The sequence below is a fragment of the Candoia aspera genome, chromosome 10 (genome assembly GCF_035149785.1).
Source record: "Candoia aspera isolate rCanAsp1 chromosome 10, rCanAsp1.hap2, whole genome shotgun sequence".
Taxonomy (NCBI): domain Eukaryota; kingdom Metazoa; phylum Chordata; class Lepidosauria; order Squamata; family Boidae; genus Candoia; species Candoia aspera.
Genome location: NC_086162.1, coordinates 21,899,910 through 21,925,174, shown reverse-complemented (window position 1 = coordinate 21,925,174; position 25,265 = coordinate 21,899,910). Strand labels below are relative to the sequence as shown.

At 45.8% G+C, this 25,265-nt stretch overlaps 1 protein-coding gene across 1 annotated transcript in view; it reads right to left on the bottom strand.

Annotated features, from left to right (window-relative positions):
* The window catches only part of GRIK5 (glutamate ionotropic receptor kainate type subunit 5), a 53,822-nt gene extending 29,269 nt beyond the window's left edge, over positions 1-24,553 (bottom strand). Inside the window, exons 1-7 of the mRNA XM_063312455.1 lie at positions 24,413-24,553; positions 5,916-6,051; positions 5,103-5,267; positions 4,257-4,354; positions 3,334-3,499; positions 1,823-2,001; positions 183-236 (exon numbers count right to left, since the gene is read on the bottom strand). Coding sequence (XP_063168525.1) covers positions 183-236; positions 1,823-2,001; positions 3,334-3,499; positions 4,257-4,354; positions 5,103-5,267; positions 5,916-6,000 — 747 coding nt within the window. The 5' untranslated portion in view covers positions 6,001-6,051; positions 24,413-24,553. The remainder of the gene's footprint in view (positions 1-182; positions 237-1,822; positions 2,002-3,333; positions 3,500-4,256; positions 4,355-5,102; positions 5,268-5,915; positions 6,052-24,412) is intronic.
* Between the last annotated feature and the right edge of the window lie 712 nt (positions 24,554-25,265).

Here is a 25,265-nt window from a genome sequence, read left to right as displayed (position 1 = left end):
CAACACCTTCCACCTGAGAATACTTCACTTTACTTAAGGGTGAGACCAGGCCAGCCAGCACTCTTCTGCACAGAAACCATGAATCCCAGCTCCTCCTCAGTGTCAAAGATGGGATCAATACAGGATTGTATACACACAGACAGAGGCTCCTTCAACAAGCTCATCTTTGTCACAATACTAACCATGGTTGTCAGGATGTACTTGTAGAAGGCAGACGTCATCCCCAACTCTGAAGCCTGGGAGGAAGGAAATGCACAAGAATCATCAACTGGAGTGTCTCAGTTGCTTGACAGAACTGCAATGCTTGGCCAACAAGACCACCAGAAGATCTGCTGAGCCTTTGAGAAATTTGACAAGGATGATTGGTGGGTTCTAAAACTGGCCCGGTCACAAGTTGCTGGACTGGTCTGGCCTGACTTACACTCATTTCCAGCTGTTTTAAAAATAACCAGGTGAGTAAGATTTTTATGCATTTCAGGCTAATGCCGAATAGATACGAAAATATACCTTAGTCCTCCTAAACATGCCTTATAACAGATGATATTTCCAGTGGTGCCTATGGTAGAAAGAGTCAAAATCAGCAAAATCAGGAAGCACAGACACACACACACACACACACACACACACCACCTTTTGGATGTGCTTGTGATGTCAATCCACAGATGGGGTGGGTCTTGCCTCACAATGCTCCAGCCTCGTGTTTTCCAATTTTGAACCTCCCCTACCAAAGATGCCACTGGATATTTCAACCTGTGTAGTTTAACAAGGGGAAAAAGCTTCCATTTCCCTGTATACGATCCCAGCAGCAAATTTACTGTGGTTGATTTACGTTCATCTTTGATGGACCTTCTGGATTTCAGAGTGGAGATGCTTTGTATGTATTTTTAAAAATCCCCAGCACTGATCTGTTTACATTCTTATACAGGTAGTCCTTGCTCACTGACTGCCTCATTTAGCAGCTCTTCGAAGTTACAACAGTGTAAAAAAAATAGCTTTGCGACCAATCCTCGCATTTACGACCATCACAGGGTCCCACGGTCACGTGATCACCATCCACATGTTTTGCAACTGGCTTGTGACAAGCAAAGTTAATAGAGAAGGTGGTAGTAAAATCATAAGTTGTGGTCACATGATTTTTTGCTTAGTGACCATGGTGCTTAGTGACCGAGTTGCTGGTCCAAATTATGGTCACTAAGCGAGGACTACCTGTATTAGGCTTATAACTATGAACAGATGACTAGATCCCATTTATCTTAGAAACTATCGGGAGTAGTTTTGTTCTTCCACCTGCATTAATTTTTTTAAAATTAATTAATTTTTTTAAAATTACTACTTCAATCACTTTGAAAGGTGGTTGATGAAAAAATGCCAGTGGAAGAGATAAAACCACTCATAGTTTACCCGTAGGCAACTCTGCAAACAGTGGGGGGCTGTGATGGCCCCTCCCCTCCATCAAGCATTATTTCCAAGGAAATGTCAAAGAGCTGCGCGTATGCCAAGGAGGCAGTCACAACAGCCCAGTCGTTGGGGGGCAAACAAGGAGAGACCTTCACCCGTCCCTAATCAAGGTGTGCAACTGCCTTTGGGTTTATTATGACTCCCCAAATACCCAAAGAATCGCCAGGATCCACGCAACTCCAGCCTTCCTAGAACAGAGTCCTGGTACAGGTCCGGCCACACCAGGCAGGTAACGCTGAGAGACCAATGACCCAGCTAACAGAACATCCCGGTGCAAATTAAGTTGCTTACTCTGCCCCTGATGGCCAGGCTAGAACCCCAAACTCTGTGTCTCTGTCACAGTTTGGCCCTGCCAGCCTCTCACCTTCCTCAGAATGAGGTAAGAGATGGAAGCATTGGCATCAATAATAATGGTCGAAATCTTGTCGTCTCGGATCTCCTTGAGCAGCGGCGTGGGATCGTTGGTGTCATCCAACATCCGGATCGACAGGGTTTCCTTGGAGATGAGGAACTGGCGCACTAATTCCTCCAGTCTCAACAGGCCTGATGGGTAGGAAAGGAACAGGAGGTTATGCCAACACTGTCTTCAAGCCAGACTTTAGTCCTGTGGTCTGGCTTCAAGACTGGCGACTTGGCCCTGGAATCGTTCAATCAGAACCTAAAAGCTTTTGCGCTGAAACAAACACGTCTCTTGTTTAATACCTCTGGGTCTCTTAATTGAGGCAAAGATGCTCTTTGCCTTCTGGTTTTTGGAGGACTAGGGATATCAAAACATGGTGGTGGCTTGAACCTCACAAGGGGGTTTCCCTGTGTCCCATCTGCCAAGAGTCAATATTTTCCTTTGCATCTGCTCACCCTAGACTAGAGACAACTAGACCAAATACTCAATTGATTTTTGCATTTAAGATGTCTGCTTTTTTCAAAATCCAAAATTACAGCTACAGGAAGGTGTTGATAATTATCAGGAGCCCAGCAGGCTAATAGGACGGATGCAATTTTCACTACTGCAGTCCTGAATAAAATTGCTCCAATTTTATTTGAAGGACTGTTATTATTAACACTATTCTGTCGCTCTGCTGTCTGCTATAATTTTAATAGACATAATCTCTGCTCACCCCTACATCACCAGCCATTACTATTTGCACGTTTTTTAATGTGCAGCTTGTTAATTTAGCTAGTTTGATTTCTAATGCAGATTTAACTACCTATATCTCAGCCTTCTCAAGATGGTACTCTTCCAGTTACAATTCCCATCAACTGCAAAGGCCAAATTGACTAGGGATGCTAGTAATCACGGCTGACTACCTCTGAAAGCAGCTTACCCTATCTTATATTTAGCCTAAACTCAAAGGAAAAAGAGGGTCTCACCCAGCTAGTTTTCTGGGAATAATTGGGGGGGGGGATTCAGTCCTCTCAATAAAGACACATAAATAGCCCCCTACTTTAAAATCACTCAGAGAAAAAAGTCAGAACCTGCATGCTTGCTTCAAATTTACTTCCTGCTTTCTTCCTCTCCCCTCCACAGCAATTTTTCTTCTAGCTCCAGTACTGACTACATCAAGTCCACAGCAGAATCAGGTTTTGTGCTAGCTTCGGCAAACAGAGTGCACTTGTACTTGGTCAGATGATTCATTTCAGGACCCCAAGGGTTAGCCAAGATTATCCTGCCCACATCACCGTCCTCTACCCGCTGTGCAATACAGCAACCCGCTGGAGTTCTCAGTAAGATCCTGTTAAAAGGGCACGACTTTCAGCAGATGTAAATTCTGGCTCCATTTTTGCAAAAAACCAAACATATACAGAGTATTCCTCCCACCCTATGCCAAGCACCCTAATCCTCTGTTCCTTGCCAAGCAGCTCAATTGTATTCCTTACACTCAGCCTTGGCACAGATGAGGCTTGCTGAGGGATAGTTGAAGGACTTCAGAATGCAAGACACCGCCAGGCTGACATCCTCGTTGCTGGGGTAGAGGCTGACTGAAGCAAAGCGCAGGTACTGCAATTTGGGTGTTTCCTCGGGACCCACCTTAACGTGGGGGATCTAGAGGGGAGAGAGATGTTGTTAGCAATAAGGCCTTTCTACTCACATGGCTACAAAACCAGGACAGACAAGAATGCTTCAGCAGGTCAAAATTCTGTAGAAATAACCCTCTCTCTGTGTATGTGTGTATATGTATGTACCCGTGTGGGTGCGTGTGTATGTGTGTGTATATAAGATTTTTTATCCTGCCTTTATTATTTTCCTCCTCCTCCCATTTTCCCCACAACAACAACCCTGTGAGGTGGGTTGGGCTGAGAGAGAGGGACTGGCCCAAGGTCACCCAGCTGGCTTTCAGGCCTAAGGCGGGACTAGAACTCAGCCTCCTGGATTCTAGCCTGATGCCTTAACCGCTGGACCAAACTATTAATGATATACATTTTGCATACTGTATTTACAAAACTCTTCATAGTCCTGCAGCGGTGTTTAAAGTTATGAGCAGAATTATGCAGTCACGGTGTCTAGAAACATCCCTGTCGTTTTCCAAAGAACGGGAGAAAGCTGGCATTCTGGAGCTCTAACAGGAGGAATCAGATGATCCCAGCCTAACCCTTTGCCTGCAGAGAGAAGCCAGGCCCCTCCTTCTAAGCACACACAAGCCTGGCACTTTTGAGACTCCCGCGTACATTCTGAATTTGTTATGTGCCTTTCTAGAAGAAGGGTCAGAATTCAGTCCCATCGTTTTTTGTAGAAAAGTGGGATCGTATCATCCGAGAGTATCAAAGAGGTAATGAACAGTGATGAGCAAGTAATCACACACCTCTTTTTCTCCACAAATGTGGCTGACGATGGAGGCAGAGGCTGGGCTGGATGCCGGACCCAGAACTGAAACCACACCTTTGGGCAGAATCTGGCACACTGTATGAAAAAGAGAAGGTGGGAAGAAGGTTGGGCAAACTTCTCCTTGTACAGTCCAAGCTTGCTGAACCAGGCAGCTCAAGCAAAGCCACAGCCTTTGTAAACATCTAATGTGCAACTTCCCTTTTTTACTATCTGCCAATCATCCCATAAGTGCAAAAGACTGGCGTTCAGTAGCTGGTCTAGAAGCTAGTTGGGTGTTATGGCCTCGTCCCAGTCTACCTACCTCTGAACTTAATCAAACAGTCTATGCTGGCCTTCCAAGGCTTCAAACTTTGACATCAGCTTCCAGAGGCTCTTTTATGAAAGGTCCCTGAAGGCCACACCTGCTTGAGACCCACAAGCTCTGCAGCTACTTGCACATTTGTGCATGCAACCTATGGCAGCAGGAAATCCCTCTTGTTTTTCACATCGCTCCTTCACATTAGAGAAGGTTGCTTGGAGGCCTCATCATGCAAAGGAAAACCTAGAGCAGAAACAAGTCCCCACCCGCAAGCTCCAGAGATAAGGATGCTGTTGTTATAAGCTGGACTTTCCAAACTGACAGGGTCAATGAAACATGCAGTGGCATTCTGATGTGGGTTTTGTACAGTTAAGCCCACTCTGACAGATGGATAGAGCCAGCTCAATATATTATAATTGATCTTGCAGTGGTCACTCCTTAGCTTCAAGAACTCCACCTTCTCGTCTTCCTGGTCTCATGAGTTGGAAAGACTACTCATGCCCTGCTTTACAGCACCCAACGTACTGGTGTCGGTGGTCTCGTACTGGCTGTCCCGTTGCAGTTCAAAGATCTCCACCTCTACCCGGGCTTTGGCGGGCACTTCGATGATGCTGTTGATGTGTTCGCGGGCCAAAGCTAAGGCTAGTCGCTCCCCGCGGCCGCACACTGTCTGGTCATCCAAAATGGCAGCTGGTCATGGGGCAGGAACAGATGATGGGTACAAAAAGAGAGAGAAGCCCATTGCAGTTCGTTTTGATCACTGCAAAAGCAGCTTTCTTCTGCACTGTTCCCTCATGTGAGACTCTTGGGAGTGCAGAAGTTGACTTTCTCACCCACCTACACAAGCTGACTGTCGAACTCTCCAAATGTGCTGAGATGACAGTTCCCAGAATTCCCAGTCAGCAAAAGGAACAACTAGGAATGCTGGGAACTGTTACCCCAATCCATCTGGAAGACGTCAGATCAGTGTGGTCAAAACATGCCCAGTCTGACCATCTTTCTTTTTTAATTGTCTTCTTTGGTATCCTTGCAGATTCCCTGACCCTTGTTCTTTGTCTACAACCACAATCTAACATCAGCCCTGGCCAAACTCTGATGCCCTCTAGCGTGGAGAGTAAAGCATCTTCAAGCTGGGTAATTCCTCCCAAGGAGCAAATCATGGCAAATAGCCCAGGTTCTGCCATTTTCCAACCCCAAGTGCCACCCCTTCCCCAGCCATTTTCATGCCCTAGATCAGGCTACCCCAAGTCCCTGGCTCTCTGCCCTGGCAAGGGCTCTTCTCTCAGCTTCACCCACCCTCAGTGGTCTTGAAGTGCAACCCTCAGTGCTTTTACTTACCCATGCGCAGAGAGGACAACAGCTCCAGGCTCTCATGGGCGAAGCCGAGTATCAGCAGCAGCAGCAGTGCGGGCAAAGCCGGCATCTTCTACCCCTCCTCATGGAGAATGTTCGGCCGTGGCCTCTGCGCTGCCACCTGCGGACAGGACAGAAACATGCCCCCCTCGCATGAGTACATGGAACAGGTCTCAGCAGATGAGGGCATCTGGTCAACTTTGCCCAGGTTTGGAGGCTAAGCAAGGTTGAGCCTGATACTGGGATGAGAGACCATCAGAAGACCCAGAACTCTAGGCCGGAGCACATCAAAGCCTCTTCTGTTCTGTTGTCAAGGGAACAGCACGGAGAGATGGATGTGGAACTGACCATTTTACTGACATCCTGGATCACGAAGGGTGAGGATGATAGGAGGCCAAAGCCAGCAGCATTCATTTGGAGGGTCACAGGTTGTCCAACTAATTTCTTACATGCACTAAGCCAACTTACACCCTGGTTCTCCGTCAGTCATCCGGCCAGCACCGCTCAGTGTACGGCAGCAGAAGGTGGCCGAAAGCACAGGAGGAGTAACATCAGAGTCGTCGTAATTCGGTCCTTCTGGATGTACTTAAAAGCAGGTAAAAGCAGGCAATCTGCTGACTGTGCCAGCATGCAGCAAGGTCAAGCAGACACTTGGCTTTATAGATGTTTTTAAAGGGTTTGCTAGGGGCAATGCGACCCCTCATCTGCCAATTTAGCTGAATCAAAGGAGATTGAGAATTGCAGAGTTGAAGCAACCAGGCAATGTCTTGCGGAGGCACCTTGCAAGTCAGCCTTAAACTGCAGGTTCATGCTTCATGTGCATTCATAAAGCTGCCCATCCTTAATTTCTCTCCACCACTGTATTGGTTCATTACAGTTTTAAGTAACCCAGGCAGATACATACGGTTCTCCCCACCACCTGTTGTTTTATTCTCACAACAACTCTGCAAGGGAGACTAGCTACAAGATCATAAGCATGGTTGGAGAGAGGAGTGCTGGAAGGTGTCTTCTTGATTCATACAGCGTCGTTCTTTAATTACCATGCCATCCTGGCATTTCATCAATGAAATGGCACCTGGGTCTGGCAAAAGTTGGGAAGCATGGAAATCGCTGAACAGACTGCGCACGGGCACAACAAGATCCAGAGATACTCTGAACAAATGGGGCTGTCTGGTGGCCTCTGCCCTTTGTGACTGTGGAGACATGCAGACAACAACACATATGTGCACTTGTCCTCTGTGCCCTGATCAATGCACATTTGAGGACCTCATGACAGCATGAGAGAACGCAATTAATGGTGCCAGTTTCTGGGCAAGATCTGTTTAACTTGTATATATTTTAACTTTTATATTTTGTATTTTAAACTCTACGTTTTACAGTATGTCTTATTTTAATCGTGATGCTTCTGACACGAATAAACAAATCACACCAATCTTCTGCTCTAATGGAGGGCTATCTGCTATTCTGTACCCTGATCCAACAATATTGCTCTCTAGGCCAGGGTTTCTCCACCAGGGTTCCGTGGCACCCTCAGGTTCGATGAGAAGTCCCTAGGGGTTCCTTGGGAGATCCCAATTTGTTTAAAAAATTATTTCAAATTCGGGCAACTTCACATGAAAGAGGTAAGTTTCATTCTTTATTTTTAGTTTAAGAACACTGTCCATGCATATATACCCATGAAACGAATATACTAATTTTGTAACTTCTGGCCTCTCTTTGAGCCTGAATGTGCAGGGGTAGTCCACATTGTCCACAAGTCACATACGGCCCTCCAGCCACTCAAACCTATCCAGAGTTATGACATAACATTTGCCATGATTTCCTATTGACTTCTGTTGGGAAATAAAACAGAAAAACTGGAGAAACAAGTGATTCAAGACTCAAGAGAAGCTAAGTAGGACCAGACCAGGTTAGAACTTGTATGGGAGACTTCATGTGAATTCGAGAGTTGTTAGCTACAATTGGGAAGGCAAAAAATCAATCCCAGAAGGCAAAAGGAAGCTACTCCTGCATTCCTGCCAAGAAAACTCAATGGAGGCCATTATCAGGGTCAACTTAAGGGCACACTCACTTTACAAGCTTAACTCACCTAGAAACACTGCTGGAACATGTAGCACACCCAACACAGTAAAATAAAATATCTCCCAGAAATCCTTGTCTGCTATCTCCTATAGCATCACTACATTTATTCATTCATTCATTCATTCATTCAATTTATATAGCCGCCCATCTCCAACCAGTGACTCTAGGCGACAAACAATCATAAAAACAGTTAAACAATTAAAACAGTACAAAAAGAAATTAAATACAAGGGATTTAATTAATTAATTAACTAACTAAATACAAGCAGCCAAGGGATCTTACAATCCGTCGGTGTCAGCACAATTACTGCCTTACTGATAGATAAAAGCATGACGCACAAAGCGTTGGGTTTCCTGCCCCCCATTTTGCACATTGCTTCCTACCTTCTCCATCAACTGCGCCCCCACTCCTGTGCCGTATCTTTTTGGTTTTAGCCTGGCCATCAGGGGCAGAGTAAGCAACTTAATTTGCACCAGGATGTTCTGCTAGCTGGGTCATTGGTCTCTCAGCGTTACCTGCCTGGTGTGGCCGGACCTGTACCAGGACTCTGTTCTAGGAAGGCTGGAGTTGCGTGGATCCTGGCGATTCTTTGGGTATTTGGGGAGTCATAATAAACCCAAAGGCAGTTGCACACCTTGATTAGGGACGGGTGAAGGTCTCTCCTTGTTTGCCCCCCAACGACTGGGCTGTTGTGACTGCCTCCTTGGCATACGCGCAGCTCTTTGACATTTCCTTGGAAATAATGCTTGATGGAGGGGAGGGGCCATCACAGCCCCCCACTGTTTGCAGAGTTGCCTACGGGTAAACTATGAGTGGTTTTATCTCTTCCACTGGCATTTTTTCATCAACCACCTTTCAAAGTGATTAGAGAACTAATAGATTGGGTTTTTTTTAGATAGATGGATGGATGGATGGATGGATGGATGGATGGATGGATGGATGGATGGATAGATGATGGATGGATGGATGGATGGATGGATGATCGGGTAGAAGAACAAAAGAAAGCAATAGTTTCTAAGAAACGGGGACTAGTCATCTTTCCATGGTGATCAACCTGATCTAGAGGAGGCCTCCAAGAAACACTTTGCACAGTCCTTCCTGCAGGGTCTTCTGCCAAGTGCCCCCCCCTTTCTGCCAGCATCACAGAGCTCCCCCTATAGGCCATTGTGCACTCTGCTACCCATTTGACATGCCTTGCCTCTCACTTCAGCAGTTTCCTCCTTTAGCTGCAAATCATCTTTTGCCTCCAGCCAAAAAAAAAAAAGGTAGTTCAATGCCCAAGTGCCAACTCACAACACACCGCCTCCTTGTGGCAGCTAATTCTCACGTTCCCGAAACTCTAGGCATCCTTCCAAGGGCGGATGCTGCAAAAGGACTGGCGCCCTCTCCGGTGCACATGACACCCGTCCTGCTTTGCGCTGAGTCAGCAACACTTCATTGTCCTAGTGCTGTGTGTTCACCTTGAGCATTAATGTTTATTTTCCATCCATCACCGGCAAAGAGGAGGGAGGGGGTGTATCCATTTCTGCCTCCTTGCTCCCCACTCCCTTGGTCCAGATGAGGTGGGGAAGCAGGGTCAGCGCTGAGAAGCAGGTCCTACCCTCTGAAATCCTATCTGGCGGGAGAAAAAGTCCTACAGACAAGAAGTTAGCCCAGCCAGAAAAGAATAAAAAAAATGAAAACCTCAGCTGAACCAGTGAGACATTCTGAAAGGAAAGGCATGATGCACGCTTAAAGGCATAAGGTCTCTGAATAGTGGTTGCTGGAGGCAAACAACAGAGAAAGGGCTTCAGCCTGAAGGCCCCACTTTGGGATTCCTGAGGGCATCAGGCCATTTGCTAGTGGGGGGGAAAAGGCTGTTCTCATCTTTTTATCTGAAGTGCCACGGCTGGAGCAGGCGAGCCAGAGACACAGACTGTTTCCCCAGGACTTAAACGTGGCTTTTCTACCACCGAAACACCATGAGGGAAAAAGCAGCATGCAGTGAATTCTCCCTCCTGTGTGCAACTCTGAATCTTACAGGGACAGCCACATGAAACGATCTGCAAACAAAGAAGGATGTTGACATTTGCACATCCCACCTTTGGCTCAGACTAAAGATGAGGTGGCAATTTCCAGATTGGTCTTTTTCCACTTAAAGAAAACCACCAGGCTGTGGAGAGAGGGGAAACCAGATCAGTATTGTCACTTCTTTTCCTATATCTGCTGGAGTTGGGCTGGCACCAAGAACCAGGTTATTCTGTTTCTTTTTGCTGTCATGTGGATGTTTACAGCCCAGATTCTGTTAATTCTCCTTTCCCTCCTGTGATTATCGCCAAACTTCTCTGTTCTCCACTGCCCCAAATGGAAGATGTAGGCGCTGCCACTTTGGCCAGGAAAATGGTCCCAGACGAGTCCCTTCCATGCTGCAGTCACGGGGGGCCCCTCCCCACATTCGGTGACAGAAAAAGAGGAGCTAGTAAGGAGTCATGGAAGCTGTACACCCAAGCTAATACATCCCACAAAAGATCAGAAGACTTTTGTGTCTTCTTCAACATCCTCCATTAACCCCGTGGGCCTAGATGAATTATTGATGTTTAACAGCAAACCAAATTGGAGATCAATGACAGAAAAATGATGGCAACTCTTCGGAGTCCAATGCGCCATTTCAGTCTCTCAGGGCTTTGCAGAATAGTCTATCTTCTGGCCATCAAGCACCGGCTCCAATTAAGGATCGTGCCTCCCAGCAGGCATTTGCACTGTTCAATAAACCAGTCCTTTGAAAATGCACCTCCAAAATTAATTAGAGGTTCATTTTAGCAAAAGCCTCCAAACTGAATTCCAGAACCAACTTCAGTAGTTTTCACACCCGGTCTTTTAAAAAATGATTTCTTACATTTGCATGCTGAGTGAAGAAGATGAGCCTCTGGCTACGCCTGCAGCAGAGCTGGCATCAGCAGCTGGCATTGTTGGGCACTTGCCAAGATGCGTCACTCAGCAGGAGCCCACCATTAAATCTCCCAGCACCTCCCAGTCCCACTGTTCTTCTCCTCTTTGTTTTTGAGGCCTGTTCACCTGGCCCCTTGAGCAAAGTGCATCCAGTCATCTATCCAAACAGCATTTGCAGATCCCACTGGGACAGCTTAATATATTTCAAACTACCGGATTGTGAACTATTGGCCCAAATCCTGCCTACCACACTTCCTTCCATCTCCACAAGCAGGTCTTCCCCGAAGTTGTATCTTCAGGATGATGGAAGTTGAGTTCCGTGATCAGAGGTGTCCACAATACGGGTCAACGAAGTCAAAATGGCAGCTGTTATTGCTTGACTGAAACCCCCAATTGTGGGGTTTCAACCACACAACTATGGCCATCATCTTGACTACCACCCCCCATGTTTGCCCATGTTGCCCCAAACATCTGAAAGCTAAGCCTTCAGGGAAGGGATATTCCTGGTTGGCAGGGTCTCACTGGCCTTGCTATGAGTGAGCATGTGCAGAATGCCTTTTTATCACTTTGCTGATGCCCCAAACTCTAGAAAGAGAAGGCATGGTTACCACAGGCACCAAAGAGGCCAAGCACATTGCCCATCTTAGCATTATCAAGGGCCAGGCTTTATACCAAGGGGGAACTGCTGTGGGCAAGTTCTCCAGCCTGGTTCGACTGATGAGGAAAACAGCATCTTTGTACCATGTGACAACTGTTGCCAGGCAACAAGAAGCTGCTAACAAGGATGCCATGGTTGCTAGGCAAAGCCATCTGCAGTGCCGCTGCCCTTCCCAACTGAGTTGCCCCTTCCCTCCTCCAAGGGGAGAGAGTTTCTTCAAAGAAGGGGAACTGGGCTCCACCACAAGGTTGGAGCAAGAAGGAAATGTTACTACCCCACTTTCTCCCCTGCCTTCCCACCCCCTGTGCCCACCAAGGGGCATTGGTGGGGAGCGATAGGAAGAAGAACTTCAGGCGTGATTCTTTTTTCTCTTTGGCCACATCTTGCGTTTCCACCCATCATCTCGCATACAAACATACCTTGTATATTGTCGCCTTTCTCGTCCCAGCCTTCCTGCCCCACCTACGGAACACCTCCCATCTTCCCTTTGCCCGATGCTCCTGGAAAGGAATCCAATAACCCACCTGAAGAATCCTGCCCCATTCCAGAAATTTCAGAGCTGTGTGGTTTGGTATATAACACTTCAGTTAGTCCTTAAGCCTTCAAATTTGGCCCAAACTCTATAGGTAGCCATGGAGCTAAAGCTTTTTGGGAGCCCCAGGACCCATGGGCACCCACTTGCACACATGCTTCAAGGGGCAACCAGACTCTCTTCTGGGTTTGCAATGTGGCCCACACAGCTAATACCCCCTGGGATAATGAATAAAAAGATCCCTAGCATGGAAAGAGAAGCAACCTTCCTTCTTTATGAGCAACTAAGCCACATCTCACAATCTACAATAAAAGGTGAAGGAGAGGGCAAAGATTATGCACAGGTCCAACCACCCCATTACAGCCTCCTTCTTTTATCCTATTCGGTGCACAGTGTCCTCCGCCCCCGTGGTTATTTTTCTTTTTAAAAATCCTACGGGTGATAATCCTGTACTCCCATGACCTTTTTATATTGGACTAGACTGTGTATGTTTGTCTCTCCTTTTAAAGGTTCAGGAGCCTTCTCCGCTGCATACACTGCCTCAGGCCAGCCTTTGCCAGCAGCATGGAAATTTGGGACTCAGGTGCTGGTTAACAGAATATATAAATGCCAAGTTCTCCCTCATTGACTTGCATGAGAGTCATTCACATTCACAGCACATTTGAAAAAGAGTTATTTGCATCGAAGTTCAAACAGCAATAGACCGTTCTACTTCCTTCCCCACACTCACACCATACGCTCTGCCACCGGCAGGTTAACAGCCCTGAATGTTTTTTTAAGTGCATGTAAACAGGGCTACCAAAAAGGGGGGGAAATGGATTTATGGAGCGAATCTAAACACCCTTAACTTTCTAATTTCTGAATACTTCTGGCGGTACTTTTTCCCCGAAAGACTTGATAAAGGTACATGTTGAACAGCTCTCTGGATCATTATTTATGCATTTATGCATTCATTTATTTATAGTTCATATTTCGTCACTGCCCATCTCCCTCAAAGAGCTGACACATGGTTATTTAAACTATGATTATTAAACAAACCACACAACTAGCTGGATTTGTGCAACGTGTTAAGCTTCAGCAGTGTTTTATAAAGGTTGGGTTCACTCAACGCACTAAGCCAAACAAAAACAAATAAACTCTAGATCAGGGTTTTTCAAACTTGGCAACTTGAAGATGTGTGGACAAGTCTTTGTGTTTACCTCATTCTTATCTTATTTTAAATTGTGGTTTTTAGCTGCTGTTGTTGTTTTTGTATCTTCTCTTATTATGTATGCCGCCCAGAGTCACTATGTGAGATGGACAGCTATACAAATGTGACAGATAGATAGGTAAATAAATAAATAAATTCCCAGAATGCTGGCTGGGGAATTCTGGGCGTTGAAGTCCACACATCTTAAAGTTCCCAAGTTCAAAAAACACTGCTCCAGATTCTAGCAATATATGATCCTCCATACAGGCAATTCTAGGTTTAGTCCGATTAGCTCCAAATAGGGTTCAGAAGGGTGTCTGCCTCAAACCAGTGTAGCCATTGCTGGCCAGTATAGGCAGCACTGGGATAAGACAGACCTAAAGGAGTACAGGTAGTTCTCGCTTAACAACCACAATTGGGACTGGAATTTCGGTTGCTAAGCGATGAGGTCATTAGGCAAATCCAACCTGATTTTACGACCTTCTTTTATGGCGGTCACTAACTGAATCACTACAGGTGTTAAATGAACTACATGGTTGTTAAGCAAATCATGCAGTTCCCTTTGATTTTGCTTGCCAGAAGCCATTCAAGAAGGTTGAAAATTGCTATCACATGACCACAGGACACTGTGATGGTCATAAATGCAAACTGGTTGTCAAGTGCCCAAATCATGATCACATGACCACAGGGCCGCTGTGGCGGTCATAAGTGTGAGGACTGGTCGTAAGTTGAGTTTTTTCAGCACTGTCTTAAGTCCAAACCATCACTAAACAAATGGTTGTTAAGCAAGGACTACCTGTACATTCAACTGTTTGTTTTCTTGATTTGTGCAATTTTCTCTCTAATGCATTTTTTAAGAGGGGAAAAGTTTGTGGTTTCAAAAACTTCCTACAAAGGCTGTCCGTGAGAAACCCAGGACGAGGTTATACAAAAGACGAGGGCTACCTATATCCAGTTCAAAGGACCGCCAGGACTTTATTAGCTGCCTAGAAAGAAGAGCAGGAGGGAAAGGAAGATTGCAATTTCTTTTCCAGCAAGCCTGCTATGTCTCTAGAAGCTGTGCAGCAAAAATAAAATAAATCAATCAACAGGTGTTCTTTATACCAGCAGGAAACTGCCGTGATGAGTAACGTGTTAGACATAACTCTTTGCCAGTCTACAGGTATTAAAATATAGAAAAATCCTGCCGGGGGGTGGGGGAAGACAAGTACTCCATTGGGCATGAACAAAAAGACACAATTGCAGCTATATCTTTGTGTCCTCCCCCCACCTGCACATTTTGAACACAATGCTGCGACATGCAAATAAGGCTGGGGCAGGGGAGTATAATCCCCCATTTTGCCTGGAAGTTGAAAATATGAAATGTTTCCTCTTCCTGCTTCTTCCCCCAGGCCAACAGCCTTCTCATCCGTATCCCCAACTTTCTGGTGAAACTTCTCCACGGCCCTCCAAACCGGTCCAGGAAGCATTGGATGACACGTTGTCCTCACACAACCTTGCCAGTCCATTATTATTCCCCCTTAAGTAGGTTCCTGAAACAGAAGGACTCCGCAGCTATATATGGAACAAAACTTCGCCCTCTCCACCTTTCAGGTCCAATTTACACATTCAGCAAACAGCAAAGAGGCTCCTGGATTAAACTGCACCAACGCAAGCTGCAGGGAAAGGCCTTTGTGGCTGAACGTTCTCCTGTCTTTAAAAAACCGAAGCCTGTCCACCTTTAAAAAAACAAGTGTGTTGGATCAAAGGAGCCCATTTCATGTCCTTAGGGACCTTCTTCCCACTCAGCAGGGGGATAATCAAATTTGCAAACCCCTCCTCCCCCAGCAAACTTGGAGAGCGAAACAAGGCAACTCACACTACACTTTACTACCAGAAAAACATGACAAAGCCTACATATATGACGCACAAATACACCCAACCACACACATTTAACTCAGGCCTTGCCTTGCTTGCAGCTAATCAAGGACTTTCTATTAAGGACGGCTGCAACAGAAGAAACAACCCTCCGTTTAGCAAGACAGCGAAACCAAGCAAAAAATTAAAAATAAATAAAGCGAGGAGCTGCTATTTAACATGAGTGGGTGGGAATGAATTAGCATTCTTTGACATGTTTGTTTTCTATTTATAATACACTCTTTGTTGTTCACCCTCCTGTCTTCACCAAACCTTCCAGGTCTTTGCATTTATTTGACAGTTTGACCGTATTAAGGGTACTTTCAGCATATCAAATGTTTCCTGGGCAAGGCACAATTAGAAAACTGAACAGCACGCTAAGCCTCTGTGGAATCAATACATCGCAGGAAAAAAATGAGAATAAAAAGATAACAAAGCATAGCAAGTTAGCCCCCCACCCATTCCCAACTACTTTGGGAGCCTAGAAAGGTCTTTATCTGCTAGGTGTCTGGCAAGTTTCCCCAAGGAGAACATCTCAAAGGAGCTAAAACCAAAATAGCTGATTTAATCAAGGGACCTTCAGAAACAGGGCAAAGGGCTCCTTAAATTTGTTTCTTCTTGTAGAATGAGCTGATGGCACACTTCCAACCTCTAAATCTTGGTACACGGGTGAGAAAGCAACCGAGGGCACCAACAGAGCTTCAAGGGGGAACTTCACTTATGCCTTGACCACACAACAGATTCTGCTTTCACAACAAGGAACACCGAAAGACTTTCTTGGGTTCATACTGGCAGCGTTAGCCCGACACGCTTCAATCACTTTTATTGAAAGAATTTTAATAAGATAAAAACAATACAAGTATTAGAAAAGAAACAAAGAAAATAAGGAAGAATAGTGAAAAAAGGAAAAAGGAAAAGAGAAGAGAAGAGTATAAAGAAGCTTCCAATCTTTTTGACAGTGGTTATAGATGCATTTATATTTTACCCTCTCTCTCTAAGGTTACATCATAATTTCCTTCTTTCCATAAGCTACCTTTTTAATCTTCAAACCCATAAATCACAAGTTCATTTTTCTCTTTTTTCAGCAAAAAGTCCATAAGGAGTTTTCAGTCACTGATAAATGTAGTTGTTGATCTTTCTCTAATCGAACAAGTCAATTTTGCCATCTCTACTAGTTCTGTCATCTTCACCAACCATTCCTCCATTGTGGGTGCTTCAGAATCTTTCCATTTCTGCACATATAATAGCCTTGCAGCAGTCATCATATACAAAAGCCATCTTCCATGGCTCTTTTCTAACTGACTCTCCATTAATCCCAGCAAGATAAAATCTAGTTTCAGTTGAATGTTGATCTTTAAAATTCTTTGTATCAGTATATGTATTTGAACCCAGAAATTTCTGGCTTTTTTTACAAATCAATCAGGCATGATAAAACGACTCATGTTGTCCACATTTACAACATAAATTTGAATTAGCTTTATACATTCTAGACAATTTTTCTGCAGTCACGGTTAGCCCAACATGCTTAACTTGGTTAGAGTACTAATTTGACCTGTTTCCTGACTCAAAAAGTAACCCATCAGGCAGAGGCTGCAAAAACAGCTATCTAAGCTTAATCTGTTGCACAAATGGAGCCAGTAGGGGTTTAACTGACCTGGTTAAACATGCGGTATGAACAAACATTAGGGCCCTTGTGGTCTATGGGTCTAAGGTTCAGACTGTACGAAGTGAGCTCTTCCAGAGCTTCTTTTGCCATTCCATTGAAATAAAAAGGAGCCCTTTGTTCAACTTTCATTTCCTTTGGTGGCTGGAGGCAGTAAAAAACAGCCATGCACCTTTGGGGAGCCTGACAGCCCCACTTTATTTTGGAGAAGCATGACAGGACCCACGCTCTAAAAAATAGGCAGCATCAGGACAAAGAAGTGGATGACACAGGGACAAACATAAAATGGAAAATTAAATGCAGTTGCTAGGATTACTCTACATCAATAATGTTCTTGTTCAGTCACACTGAACATTTCAATTCATGGCAACTTCTGCATACACTGGGAGCCATACCCAAGGCTGGCGGGGGGTGGGGCATGGTTCTAACACTTCAGCTTGTACCCCCTTGCTATAAAAATGGTTTTCTTCTATAGGGCACTGGACTAAGCTTCCACATTGTCGCAGAACCTTCAACCACATCTGGATGTGGCAGCTGCAGAAGAAAAATACCAATAACTAGCGTTGGTTCCCAGCAGACTCACCCCATGGCAGAGGATGGGCAAACTAACTGTTATGTGCAGCTCAATCTTCTGCTACTCCATGGAGCAGCCACTGCCTGCCCTGTTGATTGGGAACCTGGATTATTTCTCCTGTCATATGTTAGGATGGAACTTGTGTTACGGCCCTTCTTAGTAGGAAGCCCTGATTAGCTGCGGGCAAAGCCTTACTAAGAGTTTAATGGGATCAAAGAGCTCCTGCTGGCAGAGCTACAATGCCAGCACGAGGAGGGTTGCAGAGATAATCAGCTTACCAAGATGCTGGTTAGGCCAGCCGCTGTATCCTTTTCAGGATCCAACACATACCTTTACCAAGCAACACAGATGCACTTAACTTAATAGTAGTACACATTAACCTATGATGAATGAGTCCTTTGTCAACCTTGGGTTTCAGCAAGCACTGAAGCATACCTAGGACCACTTTGCCAACGCTGTTCTCCTTCACTCCTGTTCTAGCCGAGCCGCTGATGTCTTCAGAACCTAGCAAGTCATGTCGCCCTAAACATCTGCTCTTGTTAATAGCCAAAACTCTCCTGACACCCCTCAACAAAAATATACTTCAGGTGGACCATTTGCAGCTCAACTGTCCTGCAGGTATAAACCTTCTTCTGCATGGTGCCACAGGGAAAATTCCAGAAAATCTAGTTAACAGAAACAAACCAGTGATAAAGAAGAACAAACATTTAATCTGTGCTACACAAGGCTTTAATACATTCTGGTTGATGGCTGAGGGCGAATAAAAATATCGGGGAAAATATTTGGTATGTCTCATTATCTCCGAAGTCTTTCTTTTCTTAGTTCTGTGAACTAGAGATTGACTTGCATATGTTGTTCAGATCACACCTTTCCACCAGGAACTCAGTTCTGCCTTCAGATCCATCCTGAGAGTCAGGTTATACCAAAAGATAGTAACACACCCAAGTCAACTGGTGAACTTCAAAGAACGGGGATTGGAACCTGGGTCTCCTCCCAGTCCTCATGCAACGCTCGGGATGGAGATCTGTAGCCTTCTAGAAATCACCCCTACAATTCCCAGCATCCCTCTGTATTGGCAATGCTAGCTGGAACTTCTGGGAGTTGAGGCAACATCTGGGGAGTTTCAGATTCCCAAACTCTGCTATATCTAGTCCGACTCAATGCTGCTTCTACAGTACTCCACACCAGACTACTGTATATTTCCAGGATAAGTCCCATCCTATAACAATATTCTTTCTTACCAACACAAACAGAACCACAGATTTTTTTTTTACGGTACGACTGTCCTAAAACAAAATACAATACCATACAAGCACACCAGGCTGCCTTTCCACAAAATCACATTGCATGAAGCAATATGTTCTTTTAATCCTCTATTATTTATCTACCATCCCATAAGTAATGTGGAAATGGAAGTGTGCAATACCTATTTCCCTTCTCCAATACCAAAATCAGGCGCATGTTGTAAAACATTCATTTCTTTGTCCAATTATTTTCCTTGGAAAAAAAAAGCTGAAAGGTCCCCTGTGCAAGCACCGAGTCATGTCTGGCCCTTTGGGGGGACGCCGCTTTTGCGACATTTTCTTGGCAGACTATAGCGGGGTGGTTGGCCGTTGCCTTCCCCAGTTATTCCCCAATTACCTTCCTTAGATGCACGGAAATCTTTTGTTTCTGAAATCTTTTCTTCTTTGGACCAATAAAGTTTTTGTACTTGTTTTTTCCTTGAGGAGGATTTTTTTAAAAAATAAAATAAAGAGGGTGAACACGCAGAGTGTTGGAAAGGAAATGCATCTCCTTCCAAAGTTCCTTCTGACGACCTCCCACTGATGCGAATTCTCCTCTGAGTAGCAGTGCAAAATCAGAGGGCCCAGCACACAAAAATTTAACTTCCTCATTATTTCACAAAACACTTATTTAAACAAGCATCCCCATTTCTTCACAATCACTCTTGCCTGTATTCACACACCATTCTGGCCTTCGCTACTGATGTCTCTGAAATCACAGCCCACTTGCCTTGACTCTCAAAAAACGCCCTGTAGGGAGACATTCCTTGCATAAAAGGGGACTTTTACATCCTGCTGCAAACTACCCCAGCTTTAGTAGCTGGCAAAGGCAGCCATGTCTGGAGACTTGGCCCTACTTTTCCAACGATACCCATAGGATTGAGATCTTCCCCTTCTTGGCTAATGCCTGAGGTTTGTTTTTTTTAAAGGTGAATCTCAGCCCCCTGTTACAAAGACATCCAACAGTCCCTTTGTGGATACAGCCCCATGCAAAAAACAAAATCAACATGGCAGAAAACCTATCTACTGCTGCAAATGATCTTTAACTAGCTTGGTATCAGGTTCCAAATGGTGTGAACCTGGCTTAAAAATGAGCTTCTGAGCTAAATGACACCTTTTAGAAGTGCAGATAGATGGTCCTTTCAGCTCCTGACAGCCAGGCACACACATCTTCCTTTGCCTTGCACTTCTCAAGTCATTTCACCACACAGACGTTAAACAACAACAGCACCACACAGCCCAAAGGACTGTAGCAGCCGACCCTGTTCCACTCCAGTTCCACTGTCTTGGAGCCCCAGGAAAACTCTGACACCAAGGCCTTGGTCCATCTGCTCTAACTGTCACACCAATTTGCTTGCTGACTTGGATCCATCCCTGTCTTCTTCATGGAGCTCGGTGCCCTCTCCAGCAGGATAGAGAGAAACTAATCCAAACTGGCAGGAACAGAGCTCTAACCTTCTTCCCCCATTCTACTACTGGTAGCCCCAGCAGCTGCTCAGCTGGATGCTCTGGGGTGTTGTGTTTCATGTGTAGACCTGGATATATGGGAGAGGTATACAAGTTGGCATCTCCTGATGTGGAGGGAGCTGGCTGGACATAATGCGTAACAAGACCACCTTCCAAGTAAACCAGGAAGAGGGAATGGTATGGGATTTCTTCGGCTGAAGGAAGTGGGGATCTTCACTTCCACCCACTACGGAACCTTTACATTACCCATAATTTCCTTTAGTCCAGTAACAGCCCTTAATCTGCTGTATTACACTAGCTAAAAACAGCTGGCTCTGGCAGATGAAAGGGAAATCTGTTCAACAAAGAAAGCAGGTGTTGCAGAGGGGGCTTAGCCCCAGAGAAAGACCACAGCCACATCCCAAACAGGGTAGCAAATCAGAAATCGCATATCATAGAGCAAATGCAACAGACATTGCATTAGAACAGGGTTTCTCAACCAGGGTTCCATGGCACCCTAGGGTTCCGTGAGAGGTCACCAGGGGTTCCCTGGGAGATCATGATTTTTTAAAAAAATATTTCAAATTCGGGCAACCTCACATTAAAGAGGTAAGTTTCACTCTTTATTTTTAGTTTAAGAGCACTGTTCATGCATATATCCAGGCCTACACATGAAATGAATATAATAATTTTGTAACTTCTGGCCTCTATTGGAGCCTAAATGGGCAGGGGTTCCCTGAGGCCTGAAAAATATTTCAAGGGTTCCTCTGGGGTCAAAGGGTTGAGAAAGACTGCATTAGAAGGTGGTGGCTTCCCCCACGGGGATCCGTGGAGAAGGAGATAGGCAACAATGAAGGATGGAACAAGGGCTGGCTCACAGCAAGGAAGTCGCCAACTGGTTCTGGCTAGCAGCCAGTGAGATGGAGTTAGGACAATTAGAACAGCATCATAGCTGGAGGAGGTAGTAGGAAAAAGAGCAAACATTGGTACTGAAAGAAAAGGTCCAAGAAGGCATGAAAAGGTAGCTTATCTAGTGGTAATGCAAATATTCACAACTCAACAGAGCTGTACATTGTGATGATGGCCCTGCGGGATGCCCAGATGGAGAACAGGAGATGGCTCCTGCTAAGCCTTCAGCAATGCTGCCGAGAGGGAATTTGTCCTGTTGTCCTATAAGAAAACAGGTGATAAAAAAGCAGCAGCAACTAAAATTTCCACTTCCAGATAGCTAATTTTAATCCAAAGCCTCAGCCTGGAGAACTGGATGCTTCAGACAGATTTGTGGCTTTGTAAAGACAGGAAATTCACTTTACAGGCATACTAAGATTGGGACAATGATTCAGGATTAGAGCAAAAGCGAGCTGGTGGGAAGTTCCAGGCTGAAAAAAGAGCAGGTAGCACATGATGGGGAAGGTTTTGTCCAGAGAGCCTCAATATTTCCTAGGCCAATTATGGCAGAGATCCTGCTCAGTTCGATGGGCAGGCTGGGCCGCTTCCTATGTTTCAAAAGCATCCAAGTGCTTTGGATATGCAAAATTCAGAGAGGGAGTTGTCACCGCCCGGAGTCACTCTTAGTGAGATGGGCTGTGACGCAATATGAAATATAAATAAAGAAATAAATCTTTAGTGGGGGATTTAAGAAAACAACAGGTTGTACCTCTAGACTTTGGAGAGGGAGTAAAAGTATCTGCGTATGTGTGCCTGTGTCCCCTCCGGGGCAGGAAGTGGAATTGTAAAGCAACAGTTCCTGTGGATGCAAATTGCAGGAAGCAAAGAGAAAGGAGAAGAAAGGGGTTTTGGTTAAGCAAAGAATGGGGCAAAGGTGCTGAAAACAGGAAACATATCCAAAGTTTATTTCTAAACCTACTGATCTGGAAATGCTATTACTGTACTACTGTTAGTAAAGCAATAATTCCCTTACAGCAGAGTGGACTGGGGAATTCTGGGAGTTGAAGTCCACACTTCTTGGAGTTGCCCAGGCTGAGAAACACTGCCTTACAGTGTGGCTGTGAAGACTGCCAAAAATAACATAAATTTCACCTACGGAATATTGCTAGAAAGGTTCTAAGGACGTTAAAAAACAGAGTCCTACCTAATCTGACTGAAGGGCCCCTGAACCCCACCTTCTTGATCCAAAACAATGGCAACAAGGTGATTTTTGAAAAGTCTACAAGCAGGATGTCACACCCTGTTGGTCTCCAATATATAGCTAGTATCAATGGGTGCTTCCAGATAAGGTGCTTATCGGGCCCTGTTCATAGAAGAAAAAAATGATTTTGGGCTGGTCACGCCAGGCATTTTCTATCTGGAAGGATCCAGCGATGACCTCCCTTTTTTATTAAGCTAGCCAAGGTGGTGGTCAACCCTCCATCTTGTTTACATGGGCATTTGTGGAAGGGGGCACACGACATCACAAACTTCATTGTGCATATGACACAAATTCTGTAATGTGCATTGTTTGTGCACTGGTATCATAATATTTGTGACCCCATGGTTCGTACTGGGTGACTACGTTTGTGGAAGTGAATTCCCTGGTTTATGTAAACAGCGTGTGATCAAATACTTCCCTTTAACTAATTAACTTGTATCCCCCTCATTTAGATTTGTTGGATGATCTCATTTTCTAATATTGTGAAAAAGGAGAAAATGTTTTCCTTATCCACTTTCTTCATGCATAATTGTACACGTCTTTATCGTATCTCCTCTTCCTGAAGCACAAGACAAATAACAATTTTTCCAAGCAAAAAAAAAAGTTGCTTTGGCCTTTGAACAACTCTTTGAGGAATTAGCTAACCTAGAGACTAGCTTCAGACTTTCAACTCAGTATGTTTAATCAAGACTTACCAAATAAACCAGAACCAGCTGGATTCAAAACAATACATATATTGTGGTTTAGAATCACACAAATCTAATTCCAGCAACACACTAAGCCAATATCAAACAAGCCACTGAAAGCCTTAATGAGATATATGAACCAGGCCATCCAGAAAGATTCCCAAGAGGCACAAAAAATTATAGGTAAGCGAAGGGTCGATATACGGACAACAATCAGGGGCTTTCCTGTGCCAAGAAAAAAAGGCCCCAGTGCTCTGGAACAAAAGTTTTGGAATGAGAATTAGCTCTTCCTTTTCCTCCTAAAGCTTTCCCTATATGTTAAGGAGTGGCAAAGGGAGAGGTGATCAAGTAAAGCAGCCTACAACACCCTTTTCCCCCCAAGAGCAGCTAGTAACTTGTGCTGATTTATCTCCACCACTGAAGAAGAGTAAGCAGAGCTGTGGGAGAGGTTGAAAAAACTGCAGTAAAGAAGATAAGGATCTAAGAAATGCAAAGGATCAAAGACCTCCCTCATGATGAAGGTGGGAAAAAGTAATTTTAGAGATGGGGGAGATATTCCAGTCAGGACCACTCCAGCAAGGAGTCTATTAAGCGCTAAACTTTAGGCCTAAAAGGCTGGAAAGGTCTTAAAATCCTTTTTATCTACCCTCACCAGCAACCCTTTTGAAGAATCCCTTCTGGATGTTCACACTGCTGCAATGGAGGTCCTATTAATATCACCCATCTCGGTTGGAATCTGCAGCCTTTTCAACCACCCAGGTAGGCCAGCCAGAGGATGGGAGGCCCAGCTCTGCTGACAGGGGCCCTGCACGGCCTGCAAGAGTTTAGGCCAGCTGGGGACAAGAGAATGGCTCCTTGGCCTTGATGGAGGAGGGGAAAGGCCAGATGATGCAGGGAGGAAACAAAAAGAGTCCTGGAGTGGAAGGTTGCTGTGAGCAGGTCTCTTCCTAAACGGTGGTGGTGAGCCTCGGGCTCAATTATAATATTTCGTAGCTGCATCCACGGGGCAGCCAGGCCGGCAAGACCAGAAGGGAACGGGGAAACAGGGGCATGGATGGTGCAGGAGGGTGGAGAGACCAAAAGACATCTGCCAGGCTGCCCCTCCACACTGCATATTCCCGTCCCAGCAAGAAATCATCAGATCCTTGTGAGCTGCTAGGGATTTCTCCCTCATCCAAAATCGAGACACCACCTTCCTAGATCTGCCCCCTCCCCAGGAGGAAGTCAACCCTTACTTTCTTTCCATTCCCCCCATCCCTACAGGCAAACCTCCCTTATCCTCCTAGGCACCTGTACAGGCCTTCAGATGGAGGCCACCCCAAGGGTCAGAGCAACCAGGCTCGGTAAAACCGGAGATCCCCCCCCCCAGGATAACAGCAAAGTATGTCAGACTTACGGAATCCGTGAACTGCGCCCCCCAGCCTCCTTCTCCTTGCAACTCCTTTCTTGGCGGGGGAGGGGGAGTGGCGGGGGAGCTCACTTTCCTTCCAATCTTATTTTGGGAGGAGAAGCCAAAATTCGTCTTGCCAGTCTTCTCGCCCCCTTTCGCTCTTTCTCTGGAAAAGAAAGCCGTAACAGCCCCCCAGCCACCACACTCACTCACTCGCGCGCGCGCACAGGCGCGCTCTCTCTCTCTCTCTCTCTCTCTCTCTCCCGTGCAATTCCTCTTCAATGGAGAATCCACGAAGAACTCCCGGCTCGCCTTTCCATCTGACAAACCCCAACGCCGCAAGGCTGGAGAGGGGGTGAAAGGTGGCGGGGGAGGGAGGCCGGATCGGTCCCGGCGGGTCTGGGTTCTTCCCCCTGCCTCTTACGGCCAAACTGCGGGGCGCAGCGAGTTCGGGGGGCGGGGCGGGGCGGGGGGGCTAATCAGACGGCTCAGGAGTCAAAACGCCACAGGCCCCCTTCAGTCCAGGGGGGGAGAACTGTCCATAAAAAAGGAAGCTCCCCATGTCCGACGCTCCAGGATGCTGCATCCCCCCTTTCCTGGGGGGGTCCAGGAGCCCCCCTCCTCTTCCCCTGCCCTGAATTGGACGCGATCGCCCCCTTCTCCTCCTGCTGGCGAGAGCAAACGTTGATCTTCTGCAAATTGGGTGGGGAGCGACGCAGCGCCCCCCCGCCGCCCTGCTCGCCCTGCCTGCTTCGCCTCCTTCCTTCTCTTTTCCTACGCTCCGGCGGCGAGTCCGCCCGGTTCCTTGGCGGCGGCGGCGGCGGCGGCGGCGGCGGCGGCGGGTAGAGTTGATGGCGAA